This window comes from Mchenga conophoros, linkage group LG2 (genome assembly GCF_057382185.1).
Source record: "Mchenga conophoros isolate Kocher_MC1m ecotype Shallow Benthic linkage group LG2, M_conophoros_male_GT1.1, whole genome shotgun sequence".
NCBI classification, from domain to species: Eukaryota; Metazoa; Chordata; class Actinopteri; order Cichliformes; family Cichlidae; genus Mchenga; species Mchenga conophoros.
Genome location: NC_140527.1, coordinates 10,300,216 through 10,323,909, shown reverse-complemented (window position 1 = coordinate 10,323,909; position 23,694 = coordinate 10,300,216). Strand labels below are relative to the sequence as shown.

At 43.7% G+C, this 23,694-nt stretch overlaps 2 protein-coding genes across 9 annotated transcripts; one reads left to right on the top strand and one right to left on the bottom strand.

Annotated features, from left to right (window-relative positions):
- Positions 1 to 189: 189 nt before the first annotated feature.
- LOC146581714 (uncharacterized) lies at positions 190 to 12,045 on the bottom strand. 8 transcript variants are annotated; one of them, XM_085286034.1, is made up of 24 exons: positions 11,921 to 12,036; positions 11,435 to 11,491; positions 10,375 to 11,275; positions 9,357 to 9,418; positions 8,904 to 8,942; positions 8,415 to 8,515; positions 7,995 to 8,038; positions 7,775 to 7,891; positions 7,208 to 7,333; positions 6,876 to 7,124; positions 5,852 to 5,976; positions 4,515 to 5,079; positions 4,182 to 4,280; positions 3,925 to 4,107; positions 3,762 to 3,852; positions 3,558 to 3,574; positions 3,041 to 3,163; positions 2,697 to 2,825; positions 1,967 to 2,095; positions 1,754 to 1,884; positions 1,343 to 1,559; positions 1,020 to 1,131; positions 824 to 939; positions 190 to 720 (listed from the first exon to the last, which is right to left on the bottom strand). In XM_085286034.1, the coding sequence occupies exons 1-24, from the start codon at positions 12,019 to 12,021 to the stop codon at positions 667 to 669; spliced, it is 3,888 nt and encodes a 1,295-aa protein (XP_085142160.1). In that variant the 5' UTR covers positions 12,022 to 12,036; the 3' UTR covers positions 190 to 666. The 8 variants fall into 8 exon arrangements, with proteins under 8 accessions (XP_085142160.1, XP_085142119.1, XP_085142126.1 ...); XM_085285993.1 differs by having other exon boundaries at positions 4,182 to 5,079; XM_085286000.1 differs by having other exon boundaries at positions 3,762 to 3,849; positions 4,182 to 5,079.
- Positions 12,046 to 13,218: 1,173 nt separating this feature from the next.
- Positions 13,219 to 23,694, top strand: LOC146581713 (polyadenylate-binding protein-interacting protein 2-like). The gene is made up of 4 exons (XM_085286125.1): positions 13,219 to 13,374; positions 13,632 to 13,774; positions 16,055 to 16,234; positions 22,898 to 23,694. The coding sequence occupies exons 2-4, from the start codon at positions 13,634 to 13,636 to the stop codon at positions 22,961 to 22,963; spliced, it is 387 nt and encodes a 128-aa protein (XP_085142251.1). The 5' UTR covers positions 13,219 to 13,374; positions 13,632 to 13,633; the 3' UTR covers positions 22,964 to 23,694.

The window sequence follows — 23,694 nt, the reverse complement described above, 5'->3', positions numbered from 1 at the left end:
GGTAGTGAGGAAAACTGTTGAGAGAATGAGGTTGATTACCTGGCAGAAAATAATCCAGGTAGATGGATCACCTGATCAACCAGGTAAATTACAGTGGAAGCCCAGCCAACCACATGCTGCCTCATGCAGAAGTAAAATTTTTTGCCCTTTATGTGGTACTGAAACTGAAAATTATCAAAGAAAAACTGATGTCTTTGAAAAAAAAAAAAAATCTTTTTATTATTTTTGGAACAAAAAACTACAAAAAAGCTAACCCTAAATAAATAAAAATACAAGATAAAAATGTCTATTTTAACAAAATTCTAACACATTTTATTGAGAAACCAAGAACAAAATCAAGTCCGTTTCAGACGTTAAACAAATATTCACATCTATGAGTCTTAAAAAAATAATTTATTGTTCAGATGTTAGTTTGAAAAACCAGATGTTTCAAAAATCAAAGGAAAAACCTGCACAGGCAAAATGTTTTTATACTGTTTGGTCAACATTTTGTTTTGTCTAATCAATAACATAACTAATCAATAACAGAGTCTTTGAGGCTTTAAGCCCACAGAGCAGCAGCAGGAAGTCACTCAGATGTGTGTTTCACACATGGCTAAAGAAACAAAATTAAAACCTTAAAAAAAAAATCTGACATTCACGTCTCTTCCTCAGCTTCAGGTGTTCTCAGGTCGGCAGCGCCTTCTTCTCTGCTTTGCTCTGCTCCTTCTCCAGGTGTTTCTGAAAACAAACATATGCTGTAATGTGGGCGGGGCAGTGTCGCATATGTACTTCAGGTATGTTATAATGTGGCTAGGTCTAAGGTGTATCATTATGTGGGCACCTGCAGCTTGTTGTAGTGAGCTTGGCTGCTGCAGTGCATCTTCTTCGCCGTGTCTTCGTTGGAGTAAAACAGGAAACAGATGCGGCAGTAAAACCCCGCCTTCACGTGTTCGATACCTGAAATAGTAACAATGACGATGATGATGGCGAGTTTTTTTTTTCGTGAACCTGACGATGACCTGGCGAAGCTTTCTCACCGATGGGTGTGGAGGGATCGTACAGCGGCAGGGGCAGAGACGCTGTGCTGGATTTGTTCGCAGCGACAGGAACAGCCTCTGTCTGCTCATTCTGATTAGTCGATGTCTCCATCTGCGAAAATAAAAGAGAAAAACAAAAGATTCGTCTTGTTTACCTGTTTTATTTCAAATCAAAATTTAAAAACAAAGTTTCCCCATTGTTAGCATGTTAGCAATTAGCTCAAATCTCTGGTCAGTTGATGGAAAGATGTTTAAATGAATTCGATGTCACCGAAGTCGTCTTTGATTGAACGTTTCAATAACGAGCTGTACAAACGACTCACGTCCTCGCTGTCCTTTAGCTTCTCAGCACCCAAATTTTCATCCATCACCGTCTCTTCACCACTGACTTCACAGCTCTGCACTTCCTCCTCCTTTTTCTCCTCTTCCTCTTGTTTGACCTCCTCTTTGGGCTTCTTCCCTGGAGGCTCCTCGCTGTCATGGGAGGATTTTAGTGGCGGGCTCTCGCTCGCTCTCTTCTTGGTGTTCGGCACTCTATGGCTTAATGGACAGACGTGATTGAGGGGTTCAGAGGCTTCAGCTTAAAGCAAAGTACATCCACAAGCTGTAAAAGACAGGTGTCATCTCCAGGTTTACATTTAGATAAAAGGCCTGAAGACGACTGCTGCTGTGAAGAGAAACTAATAAATCAGACTCGTGCAGCGAGCACACAAGAAGTAAAAGAAGAAACTCACCCGTGTTTGAGCTGCTTGTACTTCCTGCTCACGTAGAGGGTCAGGCGCTTCCCGCTGAATCTCAGTGGCTTCGCTTTATAATCGGCAGCCATCTTCTCTGCGTCCTCGGCATTACACATCTCGAGGAAACACTGAGGACAAGCATCAGACGGCTTTAAAGCAGCAGGAGTTATGTGGATTCAGGTAGGACGTGCATTTGTCCCAGTTCCGTACCTCTCTCCGGATCCTGTTCAGGAAGTACTTCTTGACCATCCCATATGGTTCGGCGAGCTTCAGGACCTCCTCGTCCGTGTATTTGCTGTTGGGGATCTGCCCGATGTACACCACCTTGCTGGAACCGGACTGAACAGCAAACACAGAGAAAATGAGCCCACAAAGAAGAAAACAAACACCGACTGTCCTCATACGGTCGTGTTTCTTTTATCTGACAAATGTCACAAATATCACATTTTTACTGGCCCACAATAATCTGGAACACTAATAACATCCACATCTTCTCTGATCCTGCTTCCTGTCACCGATTTCCAGTGTAAGTCACAATTCATTTTAGTTTTACTATAAACATAAAGCCCAACACAGCCAGGCATCTGCTTATGTAGCAGACCTGCTGAAACCTTAAAACAGCAGTTTGATCATCTGATCAGAATCTTTTAATTGATCCATGATCTTATTGTAAATCCAGAGCCGATCACACTTCGAGGTTGTAGCTCGTAAACATTGGAACAGCTGAATCTGGGGTTTGTTTTAAATGACTGCTCAAAGATAATTTTACTTATTTATTTTTTATATTTTAGCTTTAACCAATGACCACTGCAGTCTGGCTAAGGTGTATGTATTTAGAACATTTTAGACACAAACCTTATTCTCAGGTTTCAAATTTTGTAGAAATTAATAAATCAGATGAAAACATAACATGGAGGTTAAAAAAATTTAAATAAATCACCTGGATGGTGGGGTAGCTCATGGAGTGACTGATCTTCACCGTCCGCCCGCACACTGACGCCGTGATGTTCCCGTTGTAGAAGTTGGCCATCGCCCGTGCTTCTTCTTCTGTGGCAAACTGAAGGAACGCCTGACGAGGGAGAGGAGACAATGCGATATTCAAAAATACTTTTCAGGAAATATCCAACTACTTCAATTGGATGCAGGTTCGTTTACCACTTCTATATTTACCACTTCTCCAAATTTGCATTTGGAACATTTTTCAACTGATGTTTGAAAAAGTTGCTTTACTGGTGTGATACAAATGTCCAGGATTAAACTTTCACTTAACACTGAACAGAGTACCTCGGGTCTCAGGTCCAGCACCAGGTGTTTGACCACCTTCCCGAAAGGCTGGGCGAGTTTCAGCAGCTCGTTGAGGTACTGGTACCCTCGCCTGAAGCCGACGATGTTCACCACCCTCATACCCTGATGGGAGGAGCAAGAATTGAGGAATTCCAGTGAAACAGAGTGAATGAAAACAGGTTTCTGAACACAGATTATGTTGGAAATCTCATAAAATGTCGAAAGTAGTGCAATTTCATATAAAACTAAAGTTATTGTGAATCAAAAGTTCAATTGCAGTTGAACTTTGTCAATCTCCCCTCACTCACAAACTATTTGAACTATTCAACTTGAGGGAGTCATTAATTCACCAATGAGCTCTCCACCCTTCAGTTGTAAAACAATAGACCACAGAAAAGGTCAAAATATTTCAAATGTATTAATAAAGTGAAAAACTGAGATTCTTGAGATGCAGTGATCCACAGAAACATGAAGTCAAATATTAAAGGTATCAGAGCGACGGCGCTCGGGTACGTACCCCTCGCCTCGTGTTGTCTGCAGAGAAGAGGAGACACAAACAGAGAGGAAGATGTGCGTTAATTTCAAACACCTTTTTGTTGATTGAAGACATCGTCCTCACATCCATGAAGGAAAATGACTTTTTTAAGGAAAAGCTGGTGCTGCAGCACATTACAGGTACAAGTGTTAACTTTGATCTCTAAATATTGATCTGATCAGGTACCGATATTGTCCGACTCTCCATGGGCTTCGTCGTTGTCTTCCTCCAGCTCGTCCAGCGTCACAAAGTCCTCCATGTTCTCTGGGAAGTCCTGCTGGAAGAGACATCATTAACACACCTGTGCCACTCCTGGATTACAGACTGAAGGACAGAGCAGGTGCATCACCTCTTCTTCGGGTAGATCTCCCTCCGCTGCCTCTGGAGCCTCCGAGCTCTCTGCCGCCTCCATGTTCATCTCCCCTTTGCCCTTGTGCTCCTCGGCCAAGGTTTCTGCTTGTGGCTCTGACTCGGCCTCCTGCTTTACCTCACCCGTGTCTCCAGGTGTGTCATTAGTGACATCATCGGTAACCTGTGTGCAGTTCGGTTTAATTCCAGGAATCACTTTTGGCTTTAATATTTGTTTCAACTTTTTTGTTTTCTCACCTTCTCCTCCTCCTGTCGAGCATCCTCAGACTCCTCTACCGTCTCCTTCACAGACTCTTCTCCCTTAGGCTCGTCCTCCTTCTCCTTGCCATCAGGTACCTGCTCCTGCTTCTCCTTGCCATCAGGTACCTGCTCCTGCTTGCCATCAGGTACCTGCTCCTCCTTCTCCTTGCCATCAGGTACCTGCTCCTCCTTCTCCTTGCCATCAGGTACCTGCTCCTCCTTCTCCTTGCCATCAGGTACCTGCTCCTCCTTCTCCTTGCCATCAGGTACCTGCTCCTCCTTCTCCTTGCCATCAGGTACCTGCTCCTGCTCCTCCTCGCCATCAGGTACCTGCTCCTCCTTCTCCTCGCCATCAGGTACCTGATCCTCCTTCTCCTCGCCATCAGGTACCTGATCCTCCTTCTCCTCGCCATCAGGTACCTGATCCTCCTTCTCCTCGCCATCAGGTACCTGATCCTCCTTCTCCTCGCCATCAGGTGCCTGCTCCTGCTCCTCCTCGCCATCAGGTGCCTGCTCCTGCTCCTCCTCGCCATCAGGTGCCTGCTCCTGCTCCTCCTCGCCATCAGGTGCCTGCTCCTGCTCCTCCTCGCCATCAGGTGCCTGCTCCTGCTCCTCCTCGCCATCAGGTACCTGCTCCTCCTCCTCCTCGCCATCAGGTACCTGCTCCTCCTCCTCCTCGCCATCAGGTGCCTGCTGCTCTTCTCCGTCCTCCCTTCCTTCCATCACTCCTGACACTTCCTCGTCCTCCTCCTCTGTTACCATCTTCACTTTGTCCTTCTCTTCCTTATTTTCCTGTCTGCTCCTGGAGCTGGATGAGGAGGTTTTGGAGTTGGAGGACTCGGCTCTGCCATTCTTCTGGCTCGAACTGTCTCCTCCGCCCTGTTTGTGCTTCACACTGTATGAACGAGTGTGTATGAGTTTAAGCTTCCATGTGTATCCTGACATATATACACTGTGTTAGCAGTTAGCCAGCTAACACCACCTCTCATAACGAGGTCAGAGATGATGTTCAATTTCTAACTTTTAATAAAGAGTCGGGTTTGCTCACTGGCTAATCTGGAGCTACTTCTGCTGACACCCTGCTGTTTTCAACATGACGTCTGCTATGATCTACGAAAGCTGAAATATCATGGATCAGCTGTGCTGCACCAGTTTAAAGTCTGTGACACAGAGGAACAGGAACAACCATTGGTACCCTGCATGTTTTCTTATAATTGACTTGACAGAACTTGAAAAAATGCATTCTGGGTACATTTTCACAGCTCGTATCACCACAATTTAGAGCAGGGGTGTCAAACATATGGCCTGGGGGCCAGAATCAGCCTGGCAAACACTCCAATCTGGCCCACTGGATGGCTTTGGAACATCTGGAGGAAGATCTTTAAGTGTCTTTTCATAAGTTTTGCAGCTTTAACTACTGATACAGATGCTCCCCATACCCGTCCATTTTTCTTATATTAAAATATCTCATGGATTAGATACATAGTTATGGTTCTGCACATCGGCAGAAAGGAGAGTTCTGGTCAGGTAACTGTCTTTTATGTCATTTATTTCCCACAACCTCCAGTCAAAGGGTGTATCTGTCCCTTTCACTGCATTTCATTCATGTATGTGTTTACAGTTCCTACACCATGTCATGGTAGCAGTGTCTGAAGCCGGGCACTCACTTGAGGGTTTTGTATTTGGTGCAGATGTTGAGACGAACTATTCTCCCATTGAAGACGAGGGGGTTCTCGGTGTAATGATTCACCAGCATCTCTGCGTCCTCCACAGTTGCCAGCTGAATAAACGCCTGGACACACAGACGAACACAAAAGCAGCCATCATTCAAACTTATTCACCTTATCACAGACTATACTCAGCCAAATCTGATCTCCACACTTTCTGTAGTAATGCTGGCATCACATGAGCACTCAAAGAGTAGCAGTGTTTCTTGCTCTGTCTTGATGATGGTCAATCATCCAGGTAAGTAAATCTCCAAAAGTTGATTCTGTTCATCTGGACGTAGCGTTTTGTGGGAGAAACGTTTCGTCACTCATCCAAGTGACTTCTTCAGTCTCAGCTGACTGCAGGTTTCCCCAGTCTTATAAACAGTACATTTGCATAATGACTGAAACCAGGCCACTTAAGGAACAATGGGCTGGGAGGTCAGTTCCTTAATCTTAATTATGCAAATTCTCATGACCATTGATCTACAACCACTGACCAAAGCTCACTGATCAAAGACCACTGATCAATGGCCATGAGTACCATTCACAGAGAGTTGGGGAATGGCTGCAATCACAGCATTGTAAGATGGTGAAAGATGTACCCTTAGGCCCCCTCCTCGATTCAGAGATGGTTTTTCCCTTTTCACGTAAATGGCCTCCTTGACTCCGCACTCAAACCAGCGTTCCTCCCTGTCCAGGATGTGCACATCCTCATCATTGAAAGAGTGTCCAATGGCCTGTAGGTGTAAATAGACTGCAGAGTCCTGACCTGACGAGGTAGCTCTTCTGTGATGTGCCATCCACTTCGCCAGAGGTTGTTTGGTTCCCCTGATGTATAAGGCTGTTTATAAGGCTGGGGAAACCTGCAGTCAGCTGAGACTGAAGAAGTCACTTGGATGAGTGACGAAATGTTTCTCCCTCAAAACGCTACGTCCAGATGAACAAAATCAACTTTTGGAGTTTCCTGCTCTGGTTTATTTACCCGGTCGGTTAAGAAGAGGTGTTTCTCAACCACACCGAAGCGTTCGGCGAGGGTCAGCAGCTCCTGTTTCTTCTCGTCCTCTCGGGGCAGATGGTAGAAGAAGACCACCTTGCTGCCTTGACTTTTGACCTCTTTCTCAGGTTTGTCTATCGGCCGCTCCACCCGCCGGGTCATCGGTTGGTCCCCTGGTCGGTCTACCGGCCGCTTTGTCAGTCGGTCCATCAGTCGATCCATTGGTCGCTCGTCCTTCTGCAAGTTAGAAACAGAAACTTCTGAGGATCTGAGTCTGTGGGGAAGCGGTGAGTTTTATTTAGCAAGCGAGGGGATGTTACCTCAATGAACATGAGGGTCTGGGACAGGTACAGGGTGACGGGTTTGCCGTACGACAACGGTGGATGCTGCTGGTAGTAGTTTACCACGTCCAGAGCTTCTTCATGTGTGCTCATCTCCAGAAAAGCCTGATGGTCACAAAGATTAGACTTCAATGCTGAAATTCAGTTTTCCTCAGAGAGGTTTGCTTTAAGTTTCACAACCACGTATTTAATGTTGTTATTACTGGATTATATTTAGACTTCTTTAATCCCCAGCTATCTATAGTCTCTTATCACAAGCTCAGTCTGACTCCATTTCTACCATCTTGGACTGCAGCTGGTGCCAGCAGTCCTCCTCCTGGTGTGGAGATCCTCTGTGAGTGGGTTCAGCTCAGCGAGGCTGCGAAGGAGAATGAGTACTACCAGCTGCAGTTTCAGATTGAGGAGATGAAGTTCATGTGCAGGATGAAAGAGTGAGAGGCAGCTGATTGTATTGTTCAGTTACATTTATGAAGAAGAAAGTTTAACTAATGTCTACATCTAAGTTAGAAGTAACTGAGGTGGAAACAGCGAGGTGAGTTTTCCTACCTTGTTCTTGAGGATGAGGTGCTCCCTCAGGCAGCCGAAGCGCTCAACGAGGGCGAACAGGGTCTTGTCGCTGAGAGGCTTCTTTTCATATTTCACCACCACCACCCTGCTCCTCAGCTGAGGACACGACACATAGTCTTTACTGAAACGAGCTGAGCTCTGCAGAAATGAGCTGATCCACAGGAAGACACAGCAGAGAGACAGAGGAGGTCAGACTCACCTTATTCTGTCCCAATGAACCGGAACCACGTCCTCCACCTACTCCTGACACACAAACACACCGATGTTCGCACATGACCAAAGACAGATTTCAAAAGGTGTCTGCAGCTTTCTGAGGGCACTAAACAGCTGGGTCTCTTAACCCTCACCCACTCTTTCTAATGGCTCTCTGTATTTACTGTACTTGAGCTTTTTAACCATTTTTATCCCAAAGTCAGCAAGCGTGGCACATAAATGTAACACTGAGCTCACAGGAGAACCAGACTTGATCAGTTGGAAGTTAAAGACTTGACGTCAGCTGTCTGAAACCATCTTTATGAATAAAATAGTGACTCCCCGCACAGAGAGAAAGTGACAAATGACTTAAAATAATACTAATAGTATTAATAGTGATAAAATAAGACATCTGTGGGTCCCTCACCTCCACCCCAGCTCGAGGACATCCCTGCCATTGGTCCTGAAGACATGGGGGCTGGTCCCAGCAGTCCTGCAGACAGGTTGGGGGTCTCCCAAGGACGACCACTGGAATTAAAAACATGAGATCGTCAGTTATCAGACACCTGGATTATTAACACACAACACAAAGCTTTGTTAACACCAGGCCACAGAGACAGTGTGTGAACCCTCTGGAGGCAGGAGAGTTTCTGAATCTTTATCTAATCTAATGAAGCCCATCTGACCAAACAGGAAGTTGCCTGTCAGGTGTACAGTATGCTTGCTGCTCTCTCTGCTGCTGTGGCCCATACATGACATACAATGCAAACAACAGAAAGACAAATCAGTGCAGGACAATCTGTTTGGGCACAGCTGTCAGTAATAACACTTTTCCGAGGTTAGGTCGAGGTCCTTTAGGACTCTAAATCTAACATCTCAAACACTAAATGAGGAGCTTAATGTTAGCATCTCTTACCCTCTGCCTGGGCCCATACCAGGGTCCCACTCTGGATACCTGAAAAACAACATTCAGTGTTACACATCTGATAAAGAGGAACAGACCTCAAAGGAACATTTAGTCAACAACGATGAGCTGAATGATTACAACCTCCTGCTGAGGTCAAAGAGAGATCGGTACTACGGAACAGGATTTCATCTCATTCGTGTAACTTCAGGGTTAACCTTAAATTTTCTGTACTACAAAGGTCGGTTTACTTCTTACCAGGTACGTCATAAACTAATCTGACTAACGCCAGAGTCATCCCCGTCCAGCGCTGGGATTTTGGAGGGCTGCACAGGAGCACGTTTGCGTTGGTTTGGGTACTGAAACTCTAAAAACCAACCTAATTTCTTCTGATGTGAACATGCTGTTAACAGATTTATAACTTAATCTGTTTTGGCTCACTGTTGTGTATTAAGAGCAACTCACATGTCCAGAAGATGCCGTCTGTTTTCAGCATGGCGGAGTCCATTAACGTGTTGGTTCCACTCCTACAAACACAAACAGAGCATTACTGACACTCAACAGGCCGTTTCTCCTAAAATACAACCTGTATATTAAAGGAACAGTTCACACAGTTATTAACCTTCATAGCGTCACCCAGACAATCACTTAGGACCAGATTTACTAAGAATTTAAATGCACTTCATCAGGTTTCCATTTTAAAACCAAAAATTCATGATTAAGATCTTTTTAAGACCTACAAAAACGAATAATTCATTATATTTTGTGTGCAATAATCACTATAACAGACAGTATTTGATGCTTTCTTAAGCCATCAGTGACAGTCATACAGGCAAGAAGAGCTCACCCGCATATCTTCAAACCTGCTCACTGTGTGACTTTGGTCAGTAGATTACGAACTTCCTGTTGATTTTTGGTAAATTATGTTTTTGTCAGCATTGAAAAGAACCATGTTAAAAATTTTTGCTTTAAAGCCAAAAAGTGTACATTTCTTCTCAGAGAGAATTTAAATTTCCAAATTCGAGTGATAATCGATTAAATCCTTCTTTCTCACTCCTGACACCACAAACTAAAGAAAAACAAACACAAGACCCCAGCTGCCAAAAGTCTCACAGGTTTAAAAGCCGCCAATTCGATAAGTCCATGAATGTGTGAGTGTGAAAAGTGAAAAGATCAAGTATATCAGACTGAATGTGTAACATGAACAGCTTTACCAGCTCATGTGAACAGATACTAATTATAAAAAGAGATTTTTGGTTTAATTGGATGACCGCTGGAAAGATCCAAATCTAACTGGTCAATGCTGGAGAGCTTCAGCTGAGAAAATGGAGACAGGGAACATGCTGTGAGGAGATACAACAAGGAAATTATATGAAGTAAACCGGACCTGAATCAGCGCCTGTCACTGACTGAAGGAAGACTGGAGCTCAAACAATTACAGTTAGTCCGAGAAGAAAAGAGGAAGCAGGTTGGACGTACTCACCATGGTGGAATGAACGTCAAAGTCACAAAGAGAACACACGTGGGGGAACATGGGGGGCATGACTCCCAAGAAGTCTTGGACTTTTCCGTTTGACGGGGAGCCCATCCTCCTCTGCATAAAGACGGGCTCAGACGGGCCCATGCCGAGCCCACTGCGGTGGGAAAGCTCAGAGTATGGCCTCTCTCTGCTCCCACCTCCACCTCCACCGCTGTAATTTAAGCCGTAGCCCCGGCCGGAGGAGACGTCCTGCAGGGAGCTGTACCCAAAGTCTGTGGAGGACTTGGCTGAACCTTGTCCCAGAGAAGAACCACCCATCCTCCCCACGTGTCCCTCTTCCCAGCTTCCTCCTCGATACGCAGCATCAGAGGACATGGCCGCCCGCCGCTCTCCTGCTTCCCCCTTGTGACTCTTCAGCTGTCTGAGGATGTGTGGCAGCGTCTCCACACTGATCTCCTCCTCAGGGATTTCAGCCAGAGCGTCCAGGTCAGAGGGCGACAGCCCCAGACTGGCAAACAGCTTCATGGTGCTGCCAAGATTGCTGGTGCTGCCGCCACCGCCGCTGCCACGTCGGGGCATCTGCCCGCTGCCGTCCTGGCCCTCCATGCCCATGCCCATGCCCACACCCATTGGTCTGTTGGGACGCTGCTCGTTCATGTTGAAGTTCAAGGTTTCTGCAGCGGCCAGGAGCCCCCGACCCACAGCGAAGTGTTTCTGAGCGCCGTCAGCCTGCGTCTTCTGAGACATGATATCAAAAATTCTGTCCCACTCTCTGGATTCAGCACAGAGAGCCAAGATAAAGAAGGAAACAGGCGCTGGAAAGGTCTTCAAAGATGACAGGAACTTAATGTGGTCAAAGAGAGCAGGAGCTCCTTTTCTTCTGTGGTGGCAAGTCTTATTTCTGCTGAGACACAATGAGGTAGAAAAAGCTTCAAACAAAGCCTCTCCTAAGAAAACAGGAGCCAGTGGAGGCCCTGAGCAACAGACGGAGGAGCACGACTCTGATCTTTACTGCAAAGGGAACATAGGAGGCGGTTAAAGGAGGAGAGAGAGAAAGATTCACCTCAGCCCAGCAGGAGGAACATGACCTGATGCAAACAGAGTGATGGAGACCGCCTCACTGAGGAAGAGAAACTCTGAGTCCACGAAAACATCGACAAGAGGCGAGATTACAACGAGCCTCTGAGTGAATCACAGCCTGACACAGACCAGGAGTAACATCTTTGCAGGTACAGTGAGAGGAGAAGGAAAGGTGTACCAAACACGCTTTACGGGTCGAGCTAACAGCGCTATGATGTCTACGTTGTTTAACCTGACATGTTAACTAAAAGATTAAGTACGCTGTCATTAATGAGAAAAATGAAACCAAAAACGACTCAGATAAGCTGCGCAGCTAACTTTGCTAACATACATGTCCTCCTACCTGCCAACACTGGCATAGCTAACAGCCTTAAGTTATCTGATATTTAACGTGCAAACTGTGGATGAAGCTGTTAACTGTGCATTTACGTGTATAATATGATTTATCTGTAATTACGGACACTCTTACCCTTTCTCCAACACCCGATCGCAGCTGATTAGTAAATAGCACGAGACGGGTGACCAAACTAGAGCATGTGAAGTATCGCGATGTTTCCTCTCCTCCTGCATCAGGCGGTGTTTTTGTTTCTGTTCGCTGCTTAAACGTTTTCTATGAAAATAGCTATTAACACAACACACACTTAGCTCCTCTATATTAATAATTTCTCTCAGGTTCTCTTATCACTATAGAGGATATGTATTTGGTTTAAAAAATGGGTTTAGGCTTGTTAAATCAGTGGATTTTATAAACTTTCGGAGGAAGGCGGGCTTTCAGAGTTTGGACTACAGTTTGGACTACAGTGCTGCATTCAAGGTCAGAAAAGGTGCCAGCACCTAACGTGATGAAAGCCCTTCTCAAATTGAAAGAATTAGATCAATTTACAAAACAAACAAATATGCTGGGTGTGAGTGGATTTCCAGATAAAAAAACAACTACACAAGGACTGCTCAAACATGGACTTTCTTATCCTAGGCAGATTATAGTTGTGTAAAAGATCTACAAACATTTTACTCTACTTGTAAACCCACACAAAATAGTTATCTCACTGTTTGCTTTTTAATCCAGACAACACTGAAACCGTTCTACATAAAAGAATCACAACACCTACACCTACTGAACCTTTATACTTTGGCTGCTCCCCTTATGGGTCACCGCAACACTCGTCTCCAACCACTCCACTTCACCCAGTGTGCATGCTCTTCTTCCCCTTGTGCAATGTTTATTGCTTTAGATTGTTGACTCCAATTAATTAAACTCATCAACCTTCAACCTGAGCTCTTTTCATGTACACCTTTTCACCTGTTTCCTTCTCATTTACATGCATGTATTCTGTCTTGCTTCTACTGACTTTTACTTCTCTTCTCTCCAGAGACTACCTCTCCTCCACCTGCTCTCTGCTCTCACTGCAGTTCACAATGTCATCTGTAAACATAATAATCAACAGAGACCCATGACTGTTCTCTCGAATGGAAACTGTAGCTACATCAATTTAGAGAAATACCTAAGCTGATATTTATTCATGATGTCCAGTGATCTACTTACATTGATGACTAAATATAAAAAAAAATAACAAGCTAAAGTGTAGCGTCAATTATAATGTGTATCCAGACATAAGGTTCTGTACCCAACTGTGATATTTAGTGAATGAATAAAAAAATGAAACAGAGACCCAGAGGAGATTCTTAACCTCTGGTATAAATAACGTTTACCTTATGTGGTCCTCTTGTCAGATTCCTATTTTCCGATGTTAAACCACGAGGTCCGTGAAGGCAACACGTCAACGACCAATGAGGAGCGAGCGCACGGTGACGGTTACGGTGGAGATGTAAACAAACAGAAGCAGCGCGGCCATTACAGCAACAACCGAGTTCCAGCGAGTTGACTGTTTGTCTTCTCTGTCGTCGAATAAATCACCCCCGAAGGTATTGTGCTTCATAAGAACACAGATGCCCGTCCCCCCGTGCTCCTCTAACGCGGCTGGGTGCTCGCGGTGGTGTTTTCGCGGTGATATTTTTCTGTTTCTGTTGTGTTCTCGCCAAAAATTATTCGCTAGCTGCTTGCTATTGTTGTCCGTCAGACAGCGGCCATGACAGCGAGCATTATAACGGCCGAAGCTACGTGTTTGTTCCCGCTGACCCCTGTCCCTCTCCCTCACTGTGTCCTCTGGTTCTCCTTGTAGACATGAAAGACCCGAGCATCAGCAGCGGGGGCCCGAACATGACCACCGGCACCGAGTTGATCCTCACCAGCCAGTTCAACGCCGAGGACGACCCGTTCGCCGAGTATATGTGGATGGAGAACGAGGAGGAGTTCAACAGGCAGGTGAGGAGCTGGGACGAGGATGACCTGGACTGCAAGTGAAAAAAATCTGCGTTTAGGGCGGAAAAATGGTTAAAGAGTCTGAAATTAAGTTTATTATGGAGGAGGAAAAGTCATCCAAAACAAAGCAGGTTGATCTTTTCAGGTAGAACACATTTAAAGAGAAGTTATACCTCAAATCAGTAGCTACAGAAAGACTCAGTTGACTATTAAGGTGGAAATCTAATGTTTGAATAATATGTTGAAAGAGTAATTATTGCCTGAGATTACAGACTAATTATCTTTTTATTAACTATTGTTTTATAGATACATTATGTCCAATGTAAGGTGGACTCAGATAACTTTTAAGGTGGAAATCTGTTTTTCACCTTACACCCAGAAATTGTTCTCTAAAACTTGTGTATGCAGACAAATATAGCTTTCTCCTTTAAGATTGAAATCTGTCATTTTCCAGACAGATTACACCTCAAGTCTGTATTCGTCTACTTAAAATGAAAGATCAGCATCTGCACATCTCCTCTGACTGCTTTAAGGTTTGACTTGAGGGTGATTTATTTTGGGAGTCAGACAAGGCATCTGAAAAACACTCCAAGATTAATTTTTAAGGTGGGAATAAACACATGAAGTTGCAGATTTGTTCATTTTTATATGAGCTCAGTGAGCTCTGTTTCTAAGGTGGAAATCTGCAGATTAAGATAAGTTGTACCTAAACGGTTGTTTTTAGTTGTAAGCAAAGATCAGTATTTTCAAACAGACTCAGTCAACTTCTAAGGAGGAAATCTGTTCTTTTTTTTTATAGATTACACTCACGTTGCTCTAATGTGAAGCTCCCATATGCGGATAAAGCAGTATGTTATGGTGTAGATTTCTGCAGACAGACTTTCCTGGTTGGAATTGGAGGTTTAAGGGAAACTACATGTCAGAATTTTGTTGTTTTAGTCATAGTGTTGCAGTATAATTCCAATCTGCTTTGCTTGGAAGATCAGTTTCCATAGATAGACTTTTAAAGTGCAAATCTGGGGTTTATGTTACAAGAAAAAATAGCCTTAACTTGGACTTGTTTATTTGAGAAGTATCTAGAAACATATTTTTAAGGTGGTAATGTGAATTTTAAATTGTAGTTTATTGAGATTAAGAGAGATAAAGTGAAATTAGGTTGATTTGATTTGAAGGCAGGGAAAGTATCCAAAAGCATGATGGGTGACTTTTTAAAGTGGATATCTGTAATTATCTTTACAGGCTAAATCCAGAAATTGTGCTGTTGTACATCTTGTATATACAGATGACAAATCTTAAGGTAAAAATCTGGACTTCTAAGTTGAAGATAAAAAGAAACTTTGTATGTTTACGTACAAACTCAGCTGATTTTGGTTTTTAAGGTGGAAATCTGTTTGTCAAAAATTGTGATTTTTACAGCACAAAATGTGCACTTTAAGGTGAAAGTATGATTAAATAGAATATTTCCAACACCTGTGTTGTTCAACTGAAAACAAAGGTCATTGCCTACAGATTCACGTTTTTAAGGTGGAAATCTAGGGGTTTGTTTACAGGTTAAAGGAAGGTTAACATTTGGAAATTGTGCATTCTTAAAAGTAGCTGTGATTTTAAGGTGGAAATTTACAGTTTGAAGGAAAATTACACTGAGCAGCTGAAGCCTGTGTGCACCACAAAGCAGTGGCTCCTTGAGCTGGAATTCAGGTCAGGCAGTGGCCTGATTATGCAATCAGCTGACAGCGTGTGGAGTCGGTTAACAGAGGAGTAGGTGGGAGGCGTCCGGTTGGAAATTTCCATAAGGATGTTTTGTTTGGAAAAAGGAAACAGTCTGTGGAGCTGTGTTTTAGAGAGCGTTACGTTTCACAAAGGAAGGAGGACTGCAGCTGCTGTGTTACTTTAACTCTGTTCTGTGTTAAACTCTTTTCAATGTTTCCGATTTATATTTGTAAAATCAGCCGCTCTGTTTCGAGTAGTCGTCTCGTTGTGATTGGTCAGGTGCTGCAAACCCCGCCTCTGACATGTGAACACGCTCATTGCTAGATTAGGAAAGCCTGGGCTTACTTATTGAGCTGCTAACCAGCATCATCTTAGGCAGAGAAGGAAACAAGGATAACTGGATTAGTAGAAGGGGGTGCAGAGCAGATTCACCCGAAGAACATTGTAGCATCTCTCCTTAAAGTGTTATCTGTGTGATGTTCGCTCTCAGGTTGGACGACATGTTAAAAGTTTTGGTTCTTCGTTGGTCCAACAAAAGTGTGACTGCTGCTTCTCTGCCTGTGTTTTTGGCAGGTGGAGGAGGAGCTGTGGGAGGAGGAGTTCATCGAGCGCTGTTTCCAGGAGATGCTGGATGAGGAGGAGGAGTGGGAGTGGTTCATCCCGTCCAGAGATCTCCCTTCTCAAAGCGTCAGCCAGCTGCAAGAGCAGATCAGCCTCCTGGTCCTCGATGGCGACAAAGACCTGGATGTGGTGGTGAGTTTATCACCTTTACCATTGGTTACAGAGAAAACTCGTGTTTTGGCCATAAGAATAAAAGGACACCAGAAGTATGGAACGCCAGGACTGCCATAATGAATTAATTAAATACACCATTAAATAATTAATTAAATGTGTCAATAATTAATTAAAATTGGAATTAATTAATTAAATAAATAGTTATGATATATGTAATTAATTAATTATTGACACATTTAATTAATTATTTATGTATTTCACATTTTAATTAATTATTGACACATTTAATTAATTAATTATTGACACATTTAATTAATTATTTATGTATTTCACATTTTAATTAATTATTGACACATTTAATTAATTTTTGACACATTTAATTAATTATTTAATGATATATTTATTTATTTCATTTTGGCAGTCCTGGCGCCTGGCTCTCATCATGAAATAATTTTATCTGTCAGCCTCACCCATCAAACTCAGGGGGCGGGGTTAACGCTGATCGAGTCAAAACCATTGCTTTGGCCTGGTGGCCATTGTTTCTAGCACACAACAACCGGCATGTGGAAGCTAACAGAACTGAACTTTGAAAAACCCTGTTTGTGTGTCACCAAATACCGTTTTAATATTTTTTTAGCCGAGAATGTAGTGGTTTAATCTTCATGTGTCTGGTCGTTTTGTCAAGATACAGCCTCTTTGCAAAAGTGTTTCGATGATTTCGGAGATGTCTGCCCAGTCTCACGGCAAAGCGTGGGATAGACCCGCTCGCCTCGCAAGCAATCCCACCGACAAAGCGCAGGCCCCGGTACACAGCTGTAGTAACCCCCGCTGACTTCTTTTACTGAGGTTATATTTATCGGTGTTTTATTTCCTGATGTTCTTATGTGTCCTACGTGTTTCAGTCGCCAATTCTGAATTATAACTAACATTAAAAACATGTTTAAGGAGGAGAGAGAGCAAATAAATCTGTTTAACATCTGATCTTTGGGTTTTTGTTCAGTAATCAGCGTGACCTGTGTATAAACATATAAAAGAGATAACGTTGGTGTTTCCGTCATGTAGTAACTGCTGGCTTTAACTGTACAAAGGTTGTTCGACACTATGAAACACATACAGACTTCATGATGTTCGGCTAATATTTTTATTGTGAATATTAATCATGAGGGTAAACGGCCCTGTACACCACGGAGCGAGGTCAGCATAGCCACGATATCCACGATATCCTCAGCTCCATGAGTTAACACAAAGTTTCCCAGCTGACTATCTAACTTCCAACTATTCCAGAGACGTGAAAATATATCAAATCAAATCACTTTTATTGTCACATCACATGTGCAGGCACACTGGCACAGCACATGCGAGTGAAATTCTTGTGTGCGAGCCCCACAAGCAACAGAGATGTGCAAACACAACAACACAAACGAGCAAAATACAAGAATGGCCAACCTGAAACTAATAAATATATGTACAATATATAATAGTGTATGCATTTCTGGATGTGTATACTAAATATTTTCCTACGTGTGTGTGTGTGTGTGTGTGTGTGTGTGTGTGTGTGTGTGTGTGTGTGTGTGTACACATTTTTACAAATTAAATAGTAAAAAAAAAAAAATAATAATAATAATAATAAAATATATAAAATATACAGAGTTGAGACATGTGCAAAACAAGTGGCATTACTGTACAGTATGGAGTGCATAATGTTGAAGTTCCAGTAGTGAAGCTGAGGTGTCTATGACGTGTTCAGCAGTCTGATGGCCTGATGGAAGAAGCTGTCTCTCAGTCTGCTGGTACGGGACCGGATGCTGCAGAACCTCCTTCCTGATGGAAGCAGTCTGAACAGTTTATGGCTGGGGTGACTGGAGTCCTTGATGATCCTCCCCGCTTTCCTCAGGCACCGCTTCCTGTAGATGTCTTGGAGGGAGGGAAGCTCACCTCCAATTATCCGTTCAGAGCACCGCACTACTCGCTGGAGAGCTTTGCAGTTGTAGGCGGTGCTGTTGCCATACCAGGTGGTGATGCATCCAGTGAGGATGCTCTCAATGGCACAGTGATAGAAGGTCCTGAGGATGCGGGGGCTCATGCCGAATCTTTTCAGTCTCCTGAGAAAGAAGAGGCGCTGCTGCGCCTTCTTCACTGTTTTGTTTGTGTGTACTGACCACGTAAGATCCTCAGCCAGATGTACTCCAAGGAACCGGAAGCTGCTCACTCTCTCCACAGCAGCGCCGTTGATGGTGATGGGGGGTGTGTACTTCTCTGCACCTCCGGAAGTCCACTATCAACTCCTTTGTCTTTGCGACGTTGAGGGTGAGATGGTTGTCTTGACACCAGTGGGTCAGGGCGCTGACCTCCTCCCTGTAAGCCGTCTCATCACCGTTGGTGATAAGACCCACCACTGTAGTGTCGTCCGCAAACTTCACAATGATGTTGGAGCTGTTAGTGGCTGTGCAGTCGTAGGTGTAGAGTGAGTACAGGAGAGGGCTCAGTACACACCCCTGTGGAGCACCAGTGTTGAGTGTGATGGGGGATGAGGTGATGCTGCCCAGTCTGACCACTTGGCGTCTGTCAGACAGGAAGCTAAGGATCCAGCTGCAGAGGGAGCTGCTCAGTCCTAGATCCTGCAGTTTCCTGTCCAGCTTCGAGGGAACGATGGTATTGAATGCTGAGCTGTAATCTACAAACAGCATTCTCACATACGTGTCTCTCTTCTCCAGGTGTGACAGGGCAGTGTGTAGTGTCAGGGCTATGGCATCATCAGTGGACCTGTTGTGGCGGTATGCGAACTGTAGAGGGTCCAGTGAGTCGGGTAGTGCAGAGCAGATGAAGTCCCTGACCAGCTTCTCGAAGCATTTGCTTACGATGGGGGTCAGGGCTACAGGTCGCCAGTCGTTCAATGAGGAGATGGTGGAGGATTTGGGTACAGGGACGACGGTGGCCATTTTGAAGCAGGCTGGGACTACAGACAGAGAGAGGGAAAGGTTGAAGATGTGCGTGAACACTCCAGCCAGCTGAGCCGCGCATGACCTGAGGACGCGGCCGGGAATCCCGTCCGGACCAGTAGCTTTGCGCGCGTTCACCTTCCTGAAGCACTTCCGCACATCCTCCTCAGACACAGTGTGCGCACTGACGTCATCCGCGGTGCGCACACTGTCCGGTCTCATGGTGTTCGCTGTGTCGAATCTAGCGTAGAATACGTTTAGATCCTCACACAGAGAGGCCGTGGTCTGCGGTGTGCTGGTTTTCCCTCTAAAGTCTGTGATCGTGTTTAGTCCCTGCCACATACTCCGAGGGTTGTCAAACTGTTGCTCCACCCTGTCCCTGTACTCACGTTTGGCTGCTTTGATCGTCTTCCGGAGTTGGTAATGTGCGTGTTTGTAGTCCGATGTGTTCGCGGAGGCAAAGGCGGTGTTCCATGCCGCCAGTGCCGCGCGAACATCTCCGTTAATCCAGGGTTTTTGATTTGGGAAGGATTTAACTGTTCTGGATGGGACGACATCTTCCACGCATTTCCTGATAAATCCACAGACTGAGTCTGTGTACTCATCAATGTCTCTGGCGGCCACGTGAAACATTTCCCAGTCCGCGTGATCAAAACAGTCCCGCAGCGCAGACTCCGATTGGTCCGTCCAACAGTGCACCGCCCTCCGGGTTGGAGCTTCCTGTTTCAGCTTCTGCCTGTAGGCGGGCAGGAGCAGGATGGAGCAGTGATCTGATTGGCCGAATGGGGCGCGGGGGAGGGCTTTGTACGCATCCCGGAAAGAGGTGTAACAGTGGTCGAGTAGCCGGTTTCCACGTGTGTTAAAAAGGATGTGTTGATGGAGTTTTGGTGAGACTTTCTTCAGGTTTCCCTTATTAAAGTCTCCGGCTGTGATAAACGCTGCCTCTGGGTGTGCGGTTTCCTCACTGTTGATCGCGCTGTACAGTTCCCTGAGTGCACGGTCAGTGTCGGCTTGTGGGGGAATGTAAACAGCCGTAATAATCACTGCAACAGCCGTAATAATCACTGCAACAGCCGTAATAATCACTGCATAAAGAAAAGTGTAAGAGACTCAGCAGCAGATTAGAATAACAGTTATACATTTAATAAATCACCAAATGAATCCAAGAAACGAGCAAACCTGTTCCGACAATTTGAGTTTGTATTCCCTCAGCTGCAGACTCGCTGCTGTTTAAATGTTTGAAAAGGAAGATTAGATATAAACAAACGTCAAACATAGACTCAGTCTGCCTTCACATTTGATATGAGGCCAGCACGTATAGTGGCCTCAGCAGGCTATTACTGAAATACACGTGCTATATCATAAACTATGATATAAATAGGGAGGTCCTATTAACACGTTTAGTTTTAAAGGACACCTTCCTGCCTTTAGTCTCATTCATGAGCAGTATTAGTTTTCTTCTAACATCCAGAAGTCTGCACGATGTGTTTCATAGTTTGTAACAAGCCTTTGACAGGTAAACATAACATGACCGAAAAAGCAAAAAAAAAAGAAAAAAAAAGAGAGAGAGAGTGTTGACATAAAAAGAGAAAATGCTCTCAATTATGGAGACAGGCAAATGGTTCATTTATGTTTGATGTGTGTTTATTCCTCCCTAAATATCGTCGGTGAAGTTTGCCATGCACGTCAGATTTTCCTGCGCATTTTTATACCTCTGCCAACAGAGAGAGAGAAAAAAAAAATCACATTCTAACAGACAGCTGGTGCTTAGAATACAGTTGAATAACTATTAAAAACAGATGATATTTAGATGATAGTTCAGTCTAACACATGTGCCAGTGAACCATTAAACGTCTGTGAAACTATGCAGTTATGAAACGTAACTTTAACCTCAGCCAAACCGATTTGCTCAGTTGTAAATAAAACAGCGAAGTAAACGTGACCCGACAGACAGAACCTGAGTGAATGAAGTCCAGCGTTTAACCACTGAGAGCTAAAACTCAGCTGAGGTTTCAAAGCTGTGTGCCGGTGATTGGACATCAGCCGCTGATGAAGCTGTTCGCCTATAAAGTGCTCTGTAAGGAAACGAGCTCCAGCAGCTCTGCGCTCGGGGAAAACACTATATTTACTTATCTTGTGCAGAAAAATGCGCTGACATTGCGTTATATCGAGCACCGGCTGCCCAGTTAAACTGTGACTATCACCAGGTAACGTAGGCGTGTTTCTTGAATTAGCAGCAGGTGTTAAACAGCTGACAGATGAGGAGGAGGATGCATGCAGGTAAACTGAGGGTCTGTTGAGCTGATCGCTGGTTTCGTGAGAAAAATGTCAGCTCGTTCTTTATGTTACAGAAGCACAGAGACACAAGACCAGGCGGAAAGAGACGATCGTTCGGTGAAAATGAGAATCTGCGAATGCAACATGTGGAACACGGAGAGTGGAATATGTAAACAAACCGGTTAACGTAACCCCCTCGGTGCACTCTGCATGCTAATTGTTAGCAGAGCTAGTGAAATCTCTGAAAACATCTGAGCACTTTTGCAAACATGTTCTGTGTTGACAACCTGACCAGACATACGGCGCGACATTCGCGGCTAAAACACTGTTAAAAGTGTAGCTGGTGACAGAAAAACGGGGTATTTTAAAACTACACCACCACCATTGCTGCCTGTGATTTGATCTGCATTCTGGGATACCTGGCTGCCCCAAGTCTACACAAGCAATCGATTATCTAGGATCGACCTGTTTTGACTTACTTTGCACGGCAACCAATCAAATGTTAGAGAAGCTGCATGGGCAGCGTTAACCCCGCCCCCTGAGTTTGATGGGTGAGGCTGACAGATAAAATTATTTCATGATGAGAGCCAGGCGTCAGGACTGCCAAAATGAAATAAATAAATATATCATTAAATAATTAATTAAATGTGTCAATAGTTAATTAAATGTGAAATACATAAATAAATAATTAAATGTGTCAATAATTAATTAATTAAATGTGAAATACATAAATAATTAATTAAATGTGTCAATAATTAATTAAATGTGTCAATAATTAATTAAAATGTGAAATACATAAATAATTAATTAAATGTGTCAATAATTAATTAATTACATGTGTCATAACTATTTATTTAATTAATTAATTCCAATTTTAATTAATTATTGCCACATTTAATTAATTATTTAATGGTGTATTTAATTAATTCATCATGGCAGTCCTGGCGTTCCATACAGAAGATGGCGTCCTGTCAGCTGACATTATTCCAACACATTATAAAAAAAATGTAGGATTACAGCAAATATACTCCAAAGCCAAAACATTAAAAACAACCACTAATAAAATAAAATAAAGTTTGAAAAATAGAATAAAAACTACACAAATAATTAGTATAGCCAAATGGAAAAAGACAAAGGACCTTTAATTCAGTAAAAATCTGAAACACTGAAACACGTTTAATCTGAATGTAAAGCTGAATATGATACAACAATGTGTAAAATAGTGCAATAAAAAAGGATGAAATCAATAATACAGAAAGAGCTGCTGAGTGAGACACAGCACAGTGCCTGAACGTGTCTGATAACATCTCCACACTGATTGGTTTCTCAGGTTTTTTTTCTTCCCAATTAGTTGATTATTAAATTAGTCTCTGACTGTTGACCCTCATCTGTCCAGCAGAGGTGGCTGTTTCTTTATTTTCTTCACAGAAATAACAATGACGGATTTTCTTCTTCTCTCCTTCAGGTGACCAGCAGCTTGAACCCCAATGCCAAGGAGTTCACCCCAGGCATCCAGAAACATGCCATGTGACCCGGCTAGGCTCCTCCCTCCCCCCAACCCTAGTCCGCACTGTGACATCATCACCAAGATGTCTGCTGTATTTTCCAGCTGCCACTCGACCTTCAGCCTGACGTGTTGCCAAAGTTCTGCGCTCGCATGTCTTCACAGTTACAGGTGTGTGTGTGTGTGTGTGTGTGTGTGTGTGTGTGTGTGTGTGTGTGTGTGTGTGTGTGTGTGTGTGTGTGTGTGTGTGTGTGTGTGTGTGTGTGTGAACTCTCTGAATGTACATCAGCTGAGAGGAGTGTTTGTATGACTCTAAATCAGAACAAACTGCTTCCTGTCTCCACTTTAATTATTATTTGGGGCACTTTTATAAAACCTGAAATCAAACTGTGTGCTTGTTTTTTTTGTTTTGGTTTTTTTTTTTTTTTTTGTTTTGGTTTTTTTTTGGGTTTTTTTTAATTCGACTTCCTGTTCAGAGGGTCGCCTTCGCCGCCTCGTGGCGTCTAAAAGCACTTTTCCGGTCGTGGTTTGTTTAGCTGGCTGTTCTGCTGTTTCTTGCTCTTTTTCCCAGCATCCTTGGCGTTTCTGTCAGCTCTGACTTGTCTTCGCTCTGCTGCCTACATCAAATAACTCGTGTTGACTTTTTTTCTAAATGCACAGAAAGTACTGTATAAAAAGTCATATAAACAAAAACAATGTAAAAAAAATCTATTTTTTCTTATACTACTTGAAATAAATGTTTATGAAAGGAAAAAAAA